General features: G+C 46.5%; 1 protein-coding gene across 2 annotated transcripts in view; it reads left to right on the top strand.

Moving 5' to 3' along the window:
* Window positions 1-302: 302 nt before the first annotated feature.
* The window catches only part of CACNG5 (calcium voltage-gated channel auxiliary subunit gamma 5), a 112070-nt gene continuing 95724 nt past the window's right edge, over window positions 303-16648 (top strand). The window contains exons 1-2 of one of the 2 annotated variants that reach the window (XM_075351505.1): window positions 1164-1250; window positions 5167-5227. Coding sequence is in view for 1 of the 2 variants with exons in the window: in XM_075351504.1 (XP_075207619.1) it covers window positions 1179-1250 (72 nt within the window). In the remaining variant the exon portion in view is untranslated. Of the gene's footprint in view, window positions 1251-5166; window positions 5228-16648 lie in introns of both variants that reach the window. The other variant, XM_075351504.1, reaches the window with a different exon arrangement.

The following is a 16648-nucleotide window of genomic DNA, read 5'->3' as shown; positions in this document are numbered from 1 at the left end:
TTATTAGTATTTGGAGCCCCCTTCCCAGTATACAGTGTAGCTCCTCAGTATACGGAACCCTCTCCTCAGTATACAGAACCCCCTCTCCAGTATATGGAGACCCCTCCTTAGTATATGGAACCTCTACAGTATACAGAGCCCCCTAATCAGTATATGGAGCCCTCTTCCCAGCATACAGTGTCCCCTCCTCAATATACAGCGTCCCATTGTCTGACTCCTCTCACTGCTATTAGAGGAGGGGCCTGGCTGGTGGAGGGCTGAGCGGCAGCAGCATAACCCTCACTCTCCGCCTCTGCCAGCAGAAACCAGCTCTCCTGCCCCACAGAAGCCGCAAGTACTAGGCAGGAGACAGATCCGACCCTCCACCCGGACCACCACCAGCCAAACCCTCCACCTGAACCCCCTCCAGCCAAACCTTCCACCAGGACCCCCACCAGCCAAACCCTCCAACTGAACCCCCTCCAGCCAAACCTTCCACCAGGACCCCCACCAGCCAAACCCTTCACCTGAACCCCCCACCAGCCAAACCCTTCACCTGAACCCCCCACCAGCCAAACCCTTCACCTGAACCCCCTCCAGCCAAACCCATCACCTGAACCCACTCCAGCCAAACCCTCCACCAGGAGACCCCCTCCAGCCAAACCCTCCACCAGGACCCCCTCCAGCCAAACCCACCACCCGGATCTCCATCAGCCAAACCCTTCACCTGGATCTCCACCAGCCAAACCCTTCACCTGGATCTCCACCAGCCAAACCCTTCACCTGGATCTCCACCAGCCAAACCCTCCACCAGGACCTCCACCAGCCAAACCCTCCACCAGGACCCCACCAGGATAACCCTCCACCTGAACCCCTACAAGCCAAACCCTCCACCAGGACCCCACCAGGATAACCCTCCACCTGGAATTTCACCCAGATCCCTGCCAGCTGAACTTTCTACGCCCAGGCCCCCAACAAGACAACAAACCATCTGGAGCCCACTAGCCGAACCCACCATCCGGACCCCCACCAGGATAACCTTCCACCTGGACCTTCACCCGGACCCCTGACAGACAAATTTTGTACACTCAGACCCCCACCAGGAGAACAAACCACCCGGATCCCCACTAGCCAAGCCCTCCACCCGGACACCCAGCAGCTGAACCCTCCACCCGGACCCTCAACAGCCACCAACTCCCATGCGCTGCTGCCGGCGAATACTAACAAAGAAAACCAGGAAGTTTGTTGTCCGCCTCCTCCAATATCCACAGGTAAAGGGTCAATGAGAGATAGGAGGATGGGAGTGATGATCCCTGAGCAACGACCAATCACAGCCAATCTGTCCTGTGAACAAAAAGCAAAGGGCAAAGGCTGAGCGGATGATGGGTGTAGTAGTAATAATACACTTTGGGAGGAGAGTGTAGGATAGGTGACTACACTCTATTACTCCCTGTTATCAGCCGTTACTAGGGAAGAAGACTGTAGGACAGGTGACTACACTCTATTACTCCCTGTTATCAGTCATTACTGGGGGAGGAGACTGTAGGACAGGTGACTACACTCTATTACTCCCTGTTATCAGCCGTTACTAGGGAAGAAGACTATAGGACAGGTGAGTACAATCTATTACTCCCTGTTATCAGCCGTTATTAGGGAAGGAGACTATAGGACAGGTGTGAGTGAAACACTCCGATTGCATTGGAACTCCAAATTAATAAGATTTGTTTTACGAGTGCTCGGGAAATCATTGCAGCACCCATGCTACTGATAGTCTGCTTTATTACATCATGTGACCAGTGTATATAGTATCACAAACAAAGAAATCACTTCTCTGAACTATGCACCAATAAGAGCCGCAGGGGTGTGTAGAAATGTGAAACTTCCCACCCGTCAGTGTTAGCAGAGCCCTATGACATCATTCAGCTATAAGACAAGATGCTTTCTATAAGAGGATTGTATCCTCTCACATCCCCCCCTTTTGTGGCCAATTCTGGGTATATCAGGAGGTATATAGGAGCGCGCTACAAGTTCCTTACCTGGATACACACAATTCTATCACAACACTAATGGATCTCTTTTTGTCTCGGTTCTGTATTTCATGACCAGACGTTCTTTGACGGGATTTCCCTTACACATGGTAACATCAGTAACACAGAGTAGCACTTTTATGGCTACAAATACCAACAACTAAGACGATACCAGTTATATACAGGTGTGTGTTATCCTTAATAAGTCACGAAAACTGGTTAGTTCAAGACAGAGAATGTTTCTCCCACCATGAGTCCTTGTTTGTGTTGTGTTCCTGTAAACATTGTTCCCTTATTTTGGCTATTTCCCCTATATCAGCCCCAATCTGAAGATATCCCATAAAGTCCTATGTGAAATAGTCCAGCACTATGTGTGTTGTGACCCTCATTCTGCTGTCTGCTGCTATGATGACTCTTTACAACGACTGCTTTGTATCCAGATGGGTTTTCCATGGAACTTTCTGTGGTCAGGAGAAGCTGGATCGGCCCATGGCTCTTTCTCACTTGTCACCCGGTCTCCTGGCTTGAGACCATGTATTACTGGCACTGATTTAGGATCTGGAATTGGAGAATACACCTGCTTATCACACTATTTAGTCAATCATATAAGACTCGTACATCCCTGGTCACTATATCCTGCTGAATCTGTGGGAAATATAATCATGTTCTAGGTACTAAACCAAAAAATATATTTTATGGAGACCTATTAATTAAGAAAATAAAATAAAACATACATTCAGTCCACGACGTGCCAGTTTCCACCTTTCCCTTCTGTATTTTTACCTTGACTGTCCCATTCAGCCTTTCCACCTTCCTATAAAATATGTACTTTTACCACTTTCGGAACCCCATTTTTACATACCACCTCCATTATGTGCTTTTCAGCAATAACGTCATTTTCTGCACTGGAATGCCTCAGATCAATACTGGAAATAAAATTACACAACAAGCACAAACTTGCGTAAACATACTCATGGTATACGTTTATAATCAATCTGCAATCTCTAGATCGGGTAGAGCGGATGAGGGATGTGTTTCTGCAGGATCGTTACAGTTTTTCCTACATTGTTTTAGGCACATGTCTTACAAGACTGGGTGAGTCTGGCCACCTGGGTACTGAACCCTGGTGCCACCAAAGCACACACTGATAACTGTCATTCACAGATGTGTTATGGGTTACCTGGGCCATCATTGAGTAGAGAGCTCCTGGCAGAGAAAGCTTACCACTCTTTATCCACCGACCTTCCTCAGTCAGCTGTCTCCCTGTGTTTCACACTTCATTCCCTGTTGAATCGCTTGTTCCTGTAGGGATTTAAGAACATCAGGAGTGACAGGTGCCACGGAAGTGACAGATGCCACTGAAGTGCTGGTCTGTATTGGTAAAAGACTCTCAGCTCATGGCCTATTTGCTGCCTCCTTGTCTGCTGCATCTGTGCGAGCATCTCCTTTGCTTCCATCACTGTCAGGTCTGAGCTTTATCTTCACTATATCAGGCTCATTTGATAACAGGAGAGCCTCCATCCACCCTCGTATACAATCTGCGGTCTCTACAGGTTTCTTATGTGACATTATGAAAAACCTACCGTTTACATTCACATTTGACCATCTTACCCATTTCCGCTCTACATGTCTCAGAGGGGACCTTCATCTCAGCCTCCTGTACTGATAGGAGGGGAGGGAGTGGTGTGGCTTTTTATTACCTCATGTTGTGTAAACCGTAGCATATCCAGTGTAGAATCAACCAGCATCTTATTATCCTGTACCATCTATGAAATAACTAAAAATATGTTAGATCATTCTATAACCTTAGCTTTGACTATGATAGTGGTCATCTGTACTTTGCATGGTTGAAAGCACTAAATAAATAACATATAGGACACGATTCTCCTATTTTTCACTTTCTAATTTAGCAGACACATATGTTACTAATCCAGGAAATATGACTGTGGTGGAGGAAGGGCCAGATTCAGGGTCTCTCTAGTATATATGTCTGCTACACCCTCCACTGTTGGAGAATACAGGTGACATCTTTCCCCCTTTTGAATTCAGCATCTTCTTTATAACTGGATTCAAAACTGTATCAGTTGAGTACCCACATTCATGGCATGAGGAAAGGCACATTGCATCTAGAGTATCATTTAGGCAATTTTATAATATATATATATATATATATATATATATATATATATATAATATATATATATAATCTCTGATAACTTTGTGTTGTATCAGACCTGTGCCATCCAGAAAAGCAATGACATGGCATATTTTACTTGGTGTTACTTTATTATTGAAGGGGCTTTGCAATAAATTATTATGTACATACTATAAACTAAAGCAACACAACCTCCGGATATAGCGAAGTCCATTTATATATATATATTTCTTTTCAGAATTGATGTCATTGCAACAATTTACATTGCTGATGAATTTTGGACACCTTGTGATAACACGGTCCGTGTATACTGTAAACTATATCCATGTAAGAAAAAAAAATCAAAATAAGGTACTGTCAGTCTATGAGCAAAGGCACAAAATAATAATGTATTTTCCAAGTAAATCACCATTAAATGCTTTGATGATTTCCAAAAAAAAAACCAACCCACTATCATTCACATACCTCGAGTAACTTTCTCAGTTCTGGGACCAGGCTATTTATTACAAAATAACTCACCCTATGAAAAATAGACCAAACTCTCCGGAAAGTAAGGCAAGTGTAAGAATTTTAATCTTCTTACCTTATGCTGCACTGTCCCCAAAGCATCGATTTTTCACACGAGATCCGGATAGTATAATGTTTCTCTGGGTCCCTGTTCATGACAAGATGTTTGTGAGCGAAATATACTCCTTCTATGCCATTGGAACTCCAAATTAGTTAGATTTGTATTACAAGCGCTTAGGAAATCATTGCAGCACACAAGCTTTGTGGGGTACTGCAAGTTTCTGCTTTATTAGATCATGTGACCAGTTTATATAGTATCCCAAACAAAGAAATAACTCCTCAGAATTATACAACAATAAGAGCAATAGGAACAATAGGAGTGTGTGTAGAAATGTGAAACTTCCCGCCCATCAGTGTTAGCTGAGCCCTATGACATCATTCAGCTATAAGACAAGATGGACATTACAGGAACAAAATGTATTATGTTCTCTCACACAGGTGACTACAATCTATTACTCCCTGTTATCAGCCATTACTGGGGGAGGAGACTGTAGGACAGGTAAGTACAAACTATTACTCCCTGTTATCTGCCATTACTGAGGAAGGAGACTCTAGGACAGGTGATTACAATCTATTACTCCCTGTTATCAGCCATTACTGGGGAGGAATTAGTGAGGACAGCTTTGTCTGGTCATTGACACTCTGGGAACACAGGATAATGCCTTGCTGTGATTGGTTGATTTCCAGCTGTCTTCCGCGCTCCTCTCCCTTATGACGTCCAGAGCAGGAATCAATGTGTATTGTGTCTGCACAAAGGATGAGATGAAATGATACTGAGCGACAAACGAGAGCAACGAGAGATCCTCACATCCCTTTATAACCCGGGTATCTCCTGTATATAATTATATATGTACAGCCGGTATAACCTGGGCCTCTCCTGTATATAATTATATATGTACAGCTGGTATAACCTGGGCATCTCCTGTATATAATTATATATGTACAGCTGGTATAACCCGGGCATCTCCTGTATATAATTATATATGTACAGCCGGTATAACCTGGACATCTCCTGTATATAAATATATATGTACAGCCAGTATAACCTGGACATCTCCTGTATATAATTATATATGTACAGCCGGTATAACCTGGCATCTCCTGTATATAATTATATATGTACAGCCGGTATAACCCGGGCATCGCCTGTATATAATTATATATGTACAGCCGGTATAACCTGGGCATCTCCTGTATATAATTATATATGTACAGCCGGTATAACCTGGGCATCTCCTGTATATAATTATATATGTACAGCCGGTATAACCTGGACATCTCCTGTATATAAATATATATGTACAGCCAGTATAACCTGGACATCTCCTGTATATAATTATATATGTACAGCCGGTATAACCCGGGCATCTCCTGTATATAATTATATATGTACAGCCGGTATAACCTGGGCATCTCCTGTATATAATTATATATGTACAGCCGGTATAACCCGGGCATCTCCTGTATATAATTATATATGTACAGCCGGTATAACCTGGGCATCTCCTGTATATAATTATATATGTACAGCCGGTATAACCTGGACATCTCCTGTATATAAATATATATGTACAGCCGGTATAACCTGGACATCTCCTGTATATAATTATATATGTACAGCCGGTATAACCTGGACATCTCCTGTATATAATTATATATGTACAGCCGGTATAACCCGGGCATCTCCTGTATATAATTATATATGTACGGCCGGTATAACCTGGGCATCTCCTGTATATAATTATATATGTACGGCCGGTATAACCTGGGCATCTCCTGTATATAATTATATATGTGCAGCCGGTATAACCTGGGCATCTCCTGTATATAATTATATATGTACAGCTGGTATAACCTGGGCATCTCCTGTATATAATTATATATATACAGCTGGTATAACCTGGGCCTCTCCTGTATATAATTATATATGTACAGCCGGTATAACCTGGGCATCTCCTGTATATAATTATATATGTACAGCCGGTATAACCCGGGCATCTCCTGTATATAATTATATATGTATAGCTGGTATAACCTGGGTATCTCCTGTATATAATTATATATGTACAGCCGGTATAACCTGGGCATCTCCTGTATATAATTATATATGTACAGCTGGTATAACCTGGGCCTCTCCTGTATATAATTATATATGTACAGCTGGTATAACCTTGGCATCTCCTGTATATAATTATATATGTACAGCTGGTATAACCTGGGCATCTCCTGTATATAATTATATATGTACAGCCGGTATAACCTGGGCATCTCCTGTATATAATTATATATGTACAGCCGGTATAACCTGGCATCTCCTGTATATAATTATATATGTACAGCCGGTATAACCTGGGCATCTCCTGTATATAATTATATATGTACAGCTGGTATAACCTGGGCATCTCCTGTATATAATTATATATGTACAGCCGGTATAACCTGAGTATCTCCTGTATATAATTATATATGTACAGCTGGTATAACCTGGGCATCTCCTGTATATAATTATATATGTACAGCCGGTATAACCTGGACATCTCCTGTATATAATTATATATGTACAGCCGGTATAACCTGGACATCTCCTGTATATAATTATATATGTACAGCCGGTATAACCTGGACATCTCCTGTATATAATTATATATGTACAGCCGGTATAACCTGGGCATCTCCTGTATATAATTATATATGTACAGCCGGTATAACCTGGACATCTCCTGTATATAATTATATATGTACAGCCGGTATAACCTGGGCCTCTCCTGTATATAATTATATATGTACAGCCGGTATAACCTGGGCATCTCCTGTATATAATTATATATGTACGGCTGGTATAACCTGGATATCTCCTGTATATAATTATATATGTACAGCCGGTATAACCTGGCCATCTCCTGTATATAATTATATATGTACAGCCGGTATAACCTGGCCATCTCCTGTATATAATTATATATGTACAGCCGGTATAATCTGGGCATCTCCTGTATATAATTATATATGTACAGCCGCTATAACCTGGGCCTCTCCTGTATATAATTATATATGTACAGCCGGTATAACCTGGGCATCTCCTGTATATAATTATATATGTACAGCCGGTATAACCTGGGCATCTCCTGTATATAATTATATATGTACAGCTGGTATAACCTGGGCATCTCCTGTATATAATTATATATGTACAGCCGGTATAACCTGGGCATGTTCTGTATATAATTATATATGTACAGCCGGTATAACCTGGGCATCTCCTGTATATAATTATATATGTACAGCTGTTATAACCTGGGCATCTCCCGTATATAATTATATATGTACAGCCGGTATAACCCGGGCATCTCCTGTATATAATTATATATGTACAGCTGGTATAACCTGGGCATCTCCTGTATATAAATATATATGTACAGCCGGTATAACCTGGGCCTCTCCTGTATATAATTATATATGTACAGCCGGTATAACCTGGGCATCTCCTGTATATAATAATATATGTACAGCCGGTATAACCTGTATATAATTATATTTGTACAGTCGGTATAACCTGGGCATCTCCTGTATATAATTATATATGTACAGCCGGTAAAACCTGGGCATCTCCTGTATATAATTATATATGTACAGCTGGTATAACCCGGGCATCTCCTGTATATAATTATATATGTACAGCTGATATAACCTGGGCATCTCCTGTATATAATTATATATGTACAGCCGGTATAACCCGGGCATCTCCTGTATATAATTATATATGTACAGCTGGTATAACCCGGGCATCTCCTGTATATAATTATATATGTACAGCTGGTATAACCTGGGCATCTCCTGTATATAATTATATATGTACAGCCGGTATAGCCCAGGCATCTCCCGTATATAATTATATATGTACAGCTGGTATAACCTGGGCTTCTCCTGTATATAATTATATATGTACAGCCGGTATAACCCGGGCATCTCCTGTATATATTTATATATGTACAGCTGGTATAACCTGGGCATCTCCTGTATATAATTATATATGTACAGCTGGTATAACCTGGCATCTCCTGTATATAAATATATATGTACAGCTGGTATAACCTGGGCATCTCCTGTATATAATTATATATGTACAGCCGGTATAACCCGGGCATCTCCTGTATATAATTATATATGTACAGCCGGTATAACCTGGGCATCTCCTGCATATAATTATATATGTACAGCCGATATAACCTGGGCCTCTCCTGTATATAATTATATATTCAGCTCGTATAACCTGGGCATCTCCTGTATATAATTATATATGTACAGCCGGTATAACCTGGGCATCTCCTGTATATAATTATATATGTACAGCCGGTATAACCTGGGCATCTCCTGTATATAATTATATATGTACAGCCGGTATAACCCGGGCATCTCCTGTATATAATTATATATGTACAGACGGTATAACCTGGGCATCTTCTGTATATAATTATATATGTACAGACGGTATAACCTGGGCATCCCCTGTATATAATTATATATGTACAGCTGGTATAACCTGGACATCTCCTGTATATAATTATACATGTACAGCTGGTATAACCTGGACATCTCCTGTATATAATTATACATGTACAGCTGGTATAACCTGGGCATCTCCTGTATATAATTATATATGTACAGCTGGTATAACCTGGGCATCTCCTGAATATAATTATATATGTACAGCTGGCATAACCTGGGCATCTCCTGTATATAATTATATATGTACAGCCGGTATAACCTGGGCATCTCCTGTATATAATTATATATGTACAGCCGGTATAACCCGGGCATCTCCTGTATATAATTATATATGTACAGCCGATATAACCCGGGCATCTCCTGCATATAATTATATATGTACAGCCGGTATAACCTGGGCATCTCCTGTATATAATTATAGATGTACAGCCGGTATAACCCGGGCATCTCCTGCATATAATTATATATGTACAGCCGGTATAACCTGGGCATCTCCTGTATATAATTATATATGTACAGCCGGTATAACCTGGGCATCTCCTGTATATAATTATATATGTACAGCCGGTATAACCCGGGCATCTCCTGTATATAATTATATATGTACAGCCGGTATAACCCGGACATCTCCTGTATATAATTATATATGTACAGCCGGTATAACCCGGACATCTCCTGTATATAATTATATATGTACAGCTGGTATAACCTGGGCATCTCCTGTATATAATTATATATGTACAGCTGGTATAACCTGGGCATCTCCTGTATATAATTATATATGTACAGCCGGTATAACCTGGGCATCTCCTGTATATAATTATATATGTACAGCTGGTATAACCTGGGCATCTCCTGTATATAATTATATATGTACAGCCGCTATACATTGGATGGTGATGGATGGATGGTTATCATTATGGATGATGATGGTGATGGATGCCGCTACTGCTGTGGTGTCTGCTGCAGATCACGTATCATCTCCCGGTGCCGCCCTCTGATAACACTGACTGTCACACCTGCAGATTGGTTGGGGCTGATGTGTGATTTCTGGATTGTCTGTTCTCACCTCTGTGCTGTGGTGTATGGAGGGGATATAATGTATCTCCGGTGCTCCCCCCTCTGCAGCACAATGTGTAATTACAGGAGCAGCTCATCTACATAACAACGGGTGGAGAGAAGAATATTACTCAGCCTCATTTACATGTATAGGGAATGAAGTCACGGATACACAGATTATCTATCCCATATCTATTTTTTCACTTTATATCTCTTCCCTCTCCGGCTGTGTCTCTTCCCTCTGCGGCTGTGTCTCTTCCCTCTGCGGCTGTATCTTTTCCCTCTGCGGCTGTATATTTTCCCTCTGTGGCTGTGTCTCTTCCCTCTGCGGCTGTGTCTCTTCCCTCTGTGGCTGTATCTCTTCCCTCTGCGGCTGTGTCTTCTCCCTCTGCGGCTGTATCTCTTTCCTTTGCAGCTGTCCCTTCCCTCTGCGGCTGTATCTTTTCCCTCTGCGGCTGTGTCTCTTCCCTCTGCGGCTGTATCTTTTCCCTCTGCGGCTGTGTCTCTTCCCTCTGCGGCTGGGTCTCTTCCCTATGCCACTGTATCTCTGTCCCTCTGTGGCTGTGTCTCTTCCCTCTGCGGCTGTATCTCTTCCCTCTGCGGCTGTGTCTCTTCCCTCTGCGGCTGTGTTTCTTCCCTCTGCAGCTGTATCTCTTCCCTCTGCAGCTGTCTCTTCCCTCTGCGGCTGTATCTCTTCCCTCTGCGGCTGTATCTCTTCCCTCTGCGGCTGTATCTCTTCCCTCTGTGGCTGTGTCTCTTCCCTCTGCGGCTGTAACTCTTCCCTCTGCGGCTGTGACTCTTCCCTCTGCGGCTGTGTCTCTTCCCTCTGCGGCTGTGTCTCTTCCCTCTGCGGCTGTGTCTTTTCCCTCTGCGGCTGCGTCTCTTCCCTCTGCGGCTGTATCTTTTCCCTATGCGTCTGTATCTCTTCCCTCTGCGGCTGTATCTCTTCCCTCTGTGGCTGTATCTCTGCCCTCTGCGGCTGTGTCTATTCCCTCTGTGGCTGTGTCTCTTCCCTCTGCGGCTGTATCTCTTCCCTCTGCGGCTGTGTCTCTTCCCTCTGCGGCTGTGTCTCTTCCCTCTGCGGCTGTGTCTCTTCCCTCTGCGGCTGTGTCTCTTCCCTCTGCGGCTGTGTCTCTTCCTTCTACGGCTGTGTCTCTTCCCTCTGCGGCTGTGTCTCTTCCCTCTGCGGCTGTATCTCTTCCCTCTGCGGCTGTATCTCTTCCCTCTGCGGCTGTATCTCTTCCCTCTGCGGCTGTATCTCTTCCCTCTGCGGCTGTGTCTCTTCCCTCTGCGGCTGTGTCTCTTCCCTCTGCGGCTGTATCTCTTCCCTCTGCGGCTGTATCTCTTCCCTCTGCGGCTGTATTTCTTCCCTCTGCGGCTGTATCTCTTCCCTCTGCGGCTGTATCTCTTCCCTCTGCGGCTGTATCTCTTCCCTCTGCGGCTGTATCTCTTCCCTCTGCGGCTGTATCTCTTCCCTCTGCGGCTGTATCTCTTCCCTCTGTGGCTGTATCTCTAACTTCTGCAGCTGTATCTCTTCCATCTGCGGCTGTGTCTCTTCCCTCTGCGGCTGTGTCTCTTCCCTCTGCGGCTGTATCTCTTCCCTCTGCGGCTGTATCTCTTCCCTCTGCGGCTGTATCTCTTCCCTCTGCGGCTGTATCTTTTCCCTCTGAGGCTGTGTCTCTTCCCTCTGCGGCTGTGTCTCTTCCCTCTGCGGCTGTATCTCTTCCCTCTGCGGCTGTATCTCTTCCCTCTGTGGCTGTATCTCTTCCCTCTGTGGCTGTATCTCTTCCCTCTGTGGCTGTGTCTCTTCCCTCTGTGGCTGTGTCTCTTCCCTCTGCGGCTGTATCTCTTCCCTCTGTGGCTGTCTCTCTTCCCTCTGTGGCTGTATCTCTGTCTCTCTGCGGCTGTATCTCTTCCCTCTGTGGCTGTATCTCTAACTTCTGCAGCTGTATCTCTTCCATCTGCGGCTGTGTCTCTTCCCTCTGCGGCTGTATCTTTTCCCTCCGTGGCTGTATCTTTTCCCTCTGCGGCTGTGTCTCTTCCCTCTGCGGCTGTGTCTCTTCCTTCTGCGGCTGTATCTCTTCCTTCTGCGGCTGTATCTCTTCCCTCTGCGGATGTGTCTCTTCCCTCTGTGGCTGTGTCTCTTCCCTCTGCGGCTGTGTCTCTTCCCTCTGCGGCTGTTTCTCTTCCCTCTGCGGCTGTATCTCTTCCCTCTGTGGCTGTATCTCTTCCCTCTGTGGCTGTATCTCTGCCTTCTGCGGCTGTGTCTCTTCCCTCTGCGGCTGTGTCTCTTCCCTCTGTGGCTGTATCTCTGCCTTCTGCAGCTGTATCTCTTCCCTCTGCAGCTGTGTCTCTTCCCTCTGTGGCTGTGTCTCTTCCCTCTGCGGCTGTATCTCTTCTCTTTGTGGCTGTATCTCTTCCGTCTGCGGCTGTGTCTCTTCCCTCTGTGGCTTTGTCTCTTCCCTCTGCGGCTGTATCTCTTCCCTCTGTGGCTCTGTCTCTTACCTCTGTGGCTGTATCTCTGTCCCTCTGAGGCTGTATCTCTTCCCTCTGTGGCTGTATCTCTGCCTTCTGCAGCTGTATCTCTTCCCTCTGCGGCTGTGTCTCTTCCCTCTGCGGCTGTATCTTTTCCCTCTGCGGCTGTATCTTTTCCCTCTGCGGCTGTGTCTCTTCCCTCTGCGGCTGTGTCTCTTCCCTCTGCGGCTGTGTCTCTTCCCTCTGCGGCTGTGTCTCTTCCCTCTGCGGCTGTGTCTCTTCCCTCTGCGGCTGTGTCTCTTCCCTCTGCGGCTGTGTCTCTTCCCTCTGCGGCTGTATCTCTTCCCTCTGCAGCTGTATCTTCCCTCTTCGGCTGTGTCTCTTCCCTCTGCGGCTGTATATTTTCCCTCTGCAGCTGTGTCTCTTCCCTCTGTGACTGTGCCTCTTCCCTATGCCACTGTATCTCTGTCCCTCTGTGGCTGTGTCTCTTCCCTCTGCGGCTGTATCTCTTCCCTCTGCGGCTGTGTCTCTTCCCTCTGCGGCTGTATCTCTTCCCTCTGCGGCTGTCTCTTCCCTCTGCGGCTGTATCTTTTCCCTCTGCGGCTGTGTCTCTTCCCTCTGTGGCTGTGTCTCTTCCCTCTGCGGCTGTATCTTTTCCCTCTGCGGCTGTGTCTTTTCCCTCTGCGGCTGTGTCTCTTCCCTATGCCACTGTCTCTCTGTCCCTCTGTGGCTGTGTCTCTTCCCTCTGTGGCTGTATCTCTTCCCTCTGCGGCTGTATCTCTTCCCTCTGCGGCTGTATCTCTTTCCTCTGCGGCTGTATCTTTTCTCTCTGCGGCTGTATCTCTTCTCTCTGCGGCTGTATCTGTTCCTTCTGCAGCTGTATCTGTTCCCTCTGTGGCTGTATTTTTTCTCTCTGCGGCTATATCTCTTCTCTCTGCGGCTGTGTCTCTTCCCTCTGCGGCTGTATCTCTTCCCTCTGCGGCTGTATTTTTTCTCTCTCAGGCAATATCTCTTCTCTCTGCGGCTGTATCTCTTCCCTCTGCGGCTGTCTCTCTTCCCTTTGTGGCTGTATTTTTTCTCTCTGCGGCTGTATCTCTTCCCTCTGCGGCTGTATTTTTTCTCTGTGCGGCTGTATCTCTTCCCTCTGCGGCTGTATCTTTTCCCTCTACGGCTGTGTCTCTTCCGTCTGCCACTGAATCTCTGTCCCTCTGTGGCTGTATCTCTTCCCTCTGTGGCTGTATCTCTTCCGTCTGCGGCTGTGTTTCTTCCCTCTGCGGCTGTGTCTCTTCCTTCTGCGGCTGTATCTCTTCCCTCTGCGGCTGTATCTCTTCCCTCTGCGGCTGTGTCTCTTCCGTCTGCCACTGTATCTCTGTCCCTCTGCGGCTGTATCTCTTCCCTCTGCAGCTGTATCTCTTCCCTCTGCGGCTGTATCTTTTCCCTTTGCGGCTGTGTCTCTTCCCTCTGCGGCTGTATCTTTTCCCTCTGCGGCTGTGTCTCTTCCCTCTGTGGCTGTGTCTCTTCCCTATGCCACTGTATCTCTGTCCCTCTGTGGCTGTGTCTCTTCCCTCTGCGGCTGTGTCTCTTCCCTCTGCGGCTGTGTCTCTTCCCTCTGCGGCTGTGTCTCTTCCCTCTGCGGCTGTATCTCTTCCCTCTGCGGCTGTCCCTTCCCTCTGCTTCTGTATCTTTTCCCTCTGCGGCTGTGTCTCTTCCTTCTGTGGCTGTGACTCTTCCATCTGCGGCTGTATCTTTTCCCTCTGCGGCTGTGTCTCTTCCCTCTGCGGCTGTGTCTCTTCCCTATGTCACTGTATCTCTGTCCCTCTGTGGCTGTGTCTCTTCCCTCTGTGGCTGTGTCTCTTCCCTCTGTGGCTGTATCTCTTCCCTCTGCGGCTGTATGTCTTCCCTCTGCGGCTGTATCTCTTTCCTCTGCGGCTGTATCTTTTCTCTCTGCGGCTGTATCTCTTCTCTCTGCGGCTGTATCTCTTTCCTCTGCGGCTGTGTCTCTTCCCTTTGCGGCTGTAATTTTTCTCTCTGCGGCTGTATCTCTTCCCTCTGCGGCTGTATATTTTCTCTGTGCGGCTGTATCTCTTCCCTCTGCGGCTGTATCTTTTCCTTCTGCGGCTGTGTCTCTTCCGTCTGCCACTGTATCTCTGTCCCTCTGTGGCTGTATTTCTTCCCTCTGCGGCTGTATCTCTTCCCTCTGTGGCTGTATCTCTTCCCTCTGCGGCTGTATCTCTTCCCTCTGTGGCTGTGTCTCTTCCCTCTGTGGCTGTATCTCTTCCCTCTGCGGCTGTATCTCTTCCCTCTGCGGCTGTATCTCTTTCCTCTGCGGCTGTATCTTTTCTCTCTGCGGCTGTATCTCTTCTCTCTGCGGCTGTATCTGTTCCTTCTGCAGCTGTATCTGTTCCCTCTGTGGCTGTATTTTTTCTCTCTGCGGCTATATCTCTTCTCTCTGCGGCTGTGTCTCTTCCCTCTGCGGCTGTATCTCTTCCCTCTGCGGCTGTATTTTTTCTCTCTCAGGCAATATCTCTTCTCTCTGCGGCTGTATCTCTTCCCTCTGCGGCTGTCTCTCTTCCCTTTGTGGCTGTATTTTTTCTCTCTGCGGCTGTATTTCTTCCCTCTGCGGCTGTATTTTTTCTCTGTGCGGCTGTATCTCTTCCCTCTGCGGCTGTATCTTTTCCCTCTACGGCTGTGTCTCTTCCGTCTGCCACTGAATCTCTGTCCCTCTGTGGCTGTATCTCTTCCCTCTGTGGCTGTATCTCTTCCGTCTGCGGCTGTGTTTCTTCCCTCTGCGGCTGTGTCTCTTCCTTCTGCGGCTGTATCTCTTCCCTCTGCGGCTGTATCTCTTCCCTCTGCGGCTGTGTCTCTTCCGTCTGCCACTGTATCTCTGTCCCTCTGCGGCTGTATCTCTTCCCTCTGCAGCTGTATCTCTTCCCTCTGCGGCTGTATCTTTTCCCTTTGCGGCTGTGTCTCTTCCCTCTGCGGCTGTATCTTTTCCCTCTGCGGCTGTGTCTCTTCCCTCTGTGGCTGTGTCTCTTCCCTATGCCACTGTATCTCTGTCCCTCTGTGGCTGTGTCTCTTCCCTCTGCGGCTGTGTCTCTTCCCTCTGCGGCTGTGTCTCTTCCCTCTGCGGCTGTGTCTCTTCCCTCTGCGGCTGTATCTCTTCCCTCTGCGGCTGTCCCTTCCCTCTGCTTCTGTATCTTTTCCCTCTGCGGCTGTGTCTCTTCCTTCTGTGGCTGTGACTCTTCCATCTGCGGCTGTATCTTTTCCCTCTGCGGCTGTGTCTCTTCCCTCTGCGGCTGTGTCTCTTCCCTATGCCACTGTATCTCTGTCCCTCTGTGGCTGTGTCTCTTCCCTCTGTGGCTGTATCTCTTCCCTCTGCGGCTGTATCTCTTCCCTCTGCGGCTGTATCTCTTTCCTCTGCGGCTGTATCTTTTCTCTCTGCGGCTGTATCTCTTCTCTCTGCGGCTGTATCTCTTTCCTCTGCGGCTGTGTCTCTTCCCTTTGCGGCTGTAATTTTTCTCTCTGCGGCTGTATCTCTTCCCTCTGCGGCTGTATATTTTCTCTGTGCGGCTGTATCTCTTCCCTCTGCGGCTGTATCTTTTCCTTCTGCGCCTGTGTCTCTTCCGTCTGCCAATGTATCTCTGTCCCTCTGTGGCTGTATTTCTTCCCTCTGCGGCTGTATCTCTTCCCTCTGTGGCTGTATCTCTTCCCTCTGCGGCTGTATCTCTTCCCTCTGCGGCTGTGTCTCTTCCCTCTGCGGTTGTATCTCTTCTCTCTGCGGCTGTGTCTCTTCCGTCTGCCACTGTACCTCTGTCCCTCTGTGGCTGTATCTCTGTCCCTCTGTGGCTGTATCTCTTCCATCTGCGGCTGTGTCTCTTCC

This window comes from Anomaloglossus baeobatrachus, chromosome 5, assembly GCF_048569485.1.
Source record: "Anomaloglossus baeobatrachus isolate aAnoBae1 chromosome 5, aAnoBae1.hap1, whole genome shotgun sequence".
Lineage (NCBI taxonomy): Eukaryota > Metazoa > Chordata > Amphibia > Anura > Aromobatidae > Anomaloglossus > Anomaloglossus baeobatrachus.
Note: the sequence above shows the minus strand (reverse complement) of the source record. Positions and strands in the feature narration are given on the sequence as shown.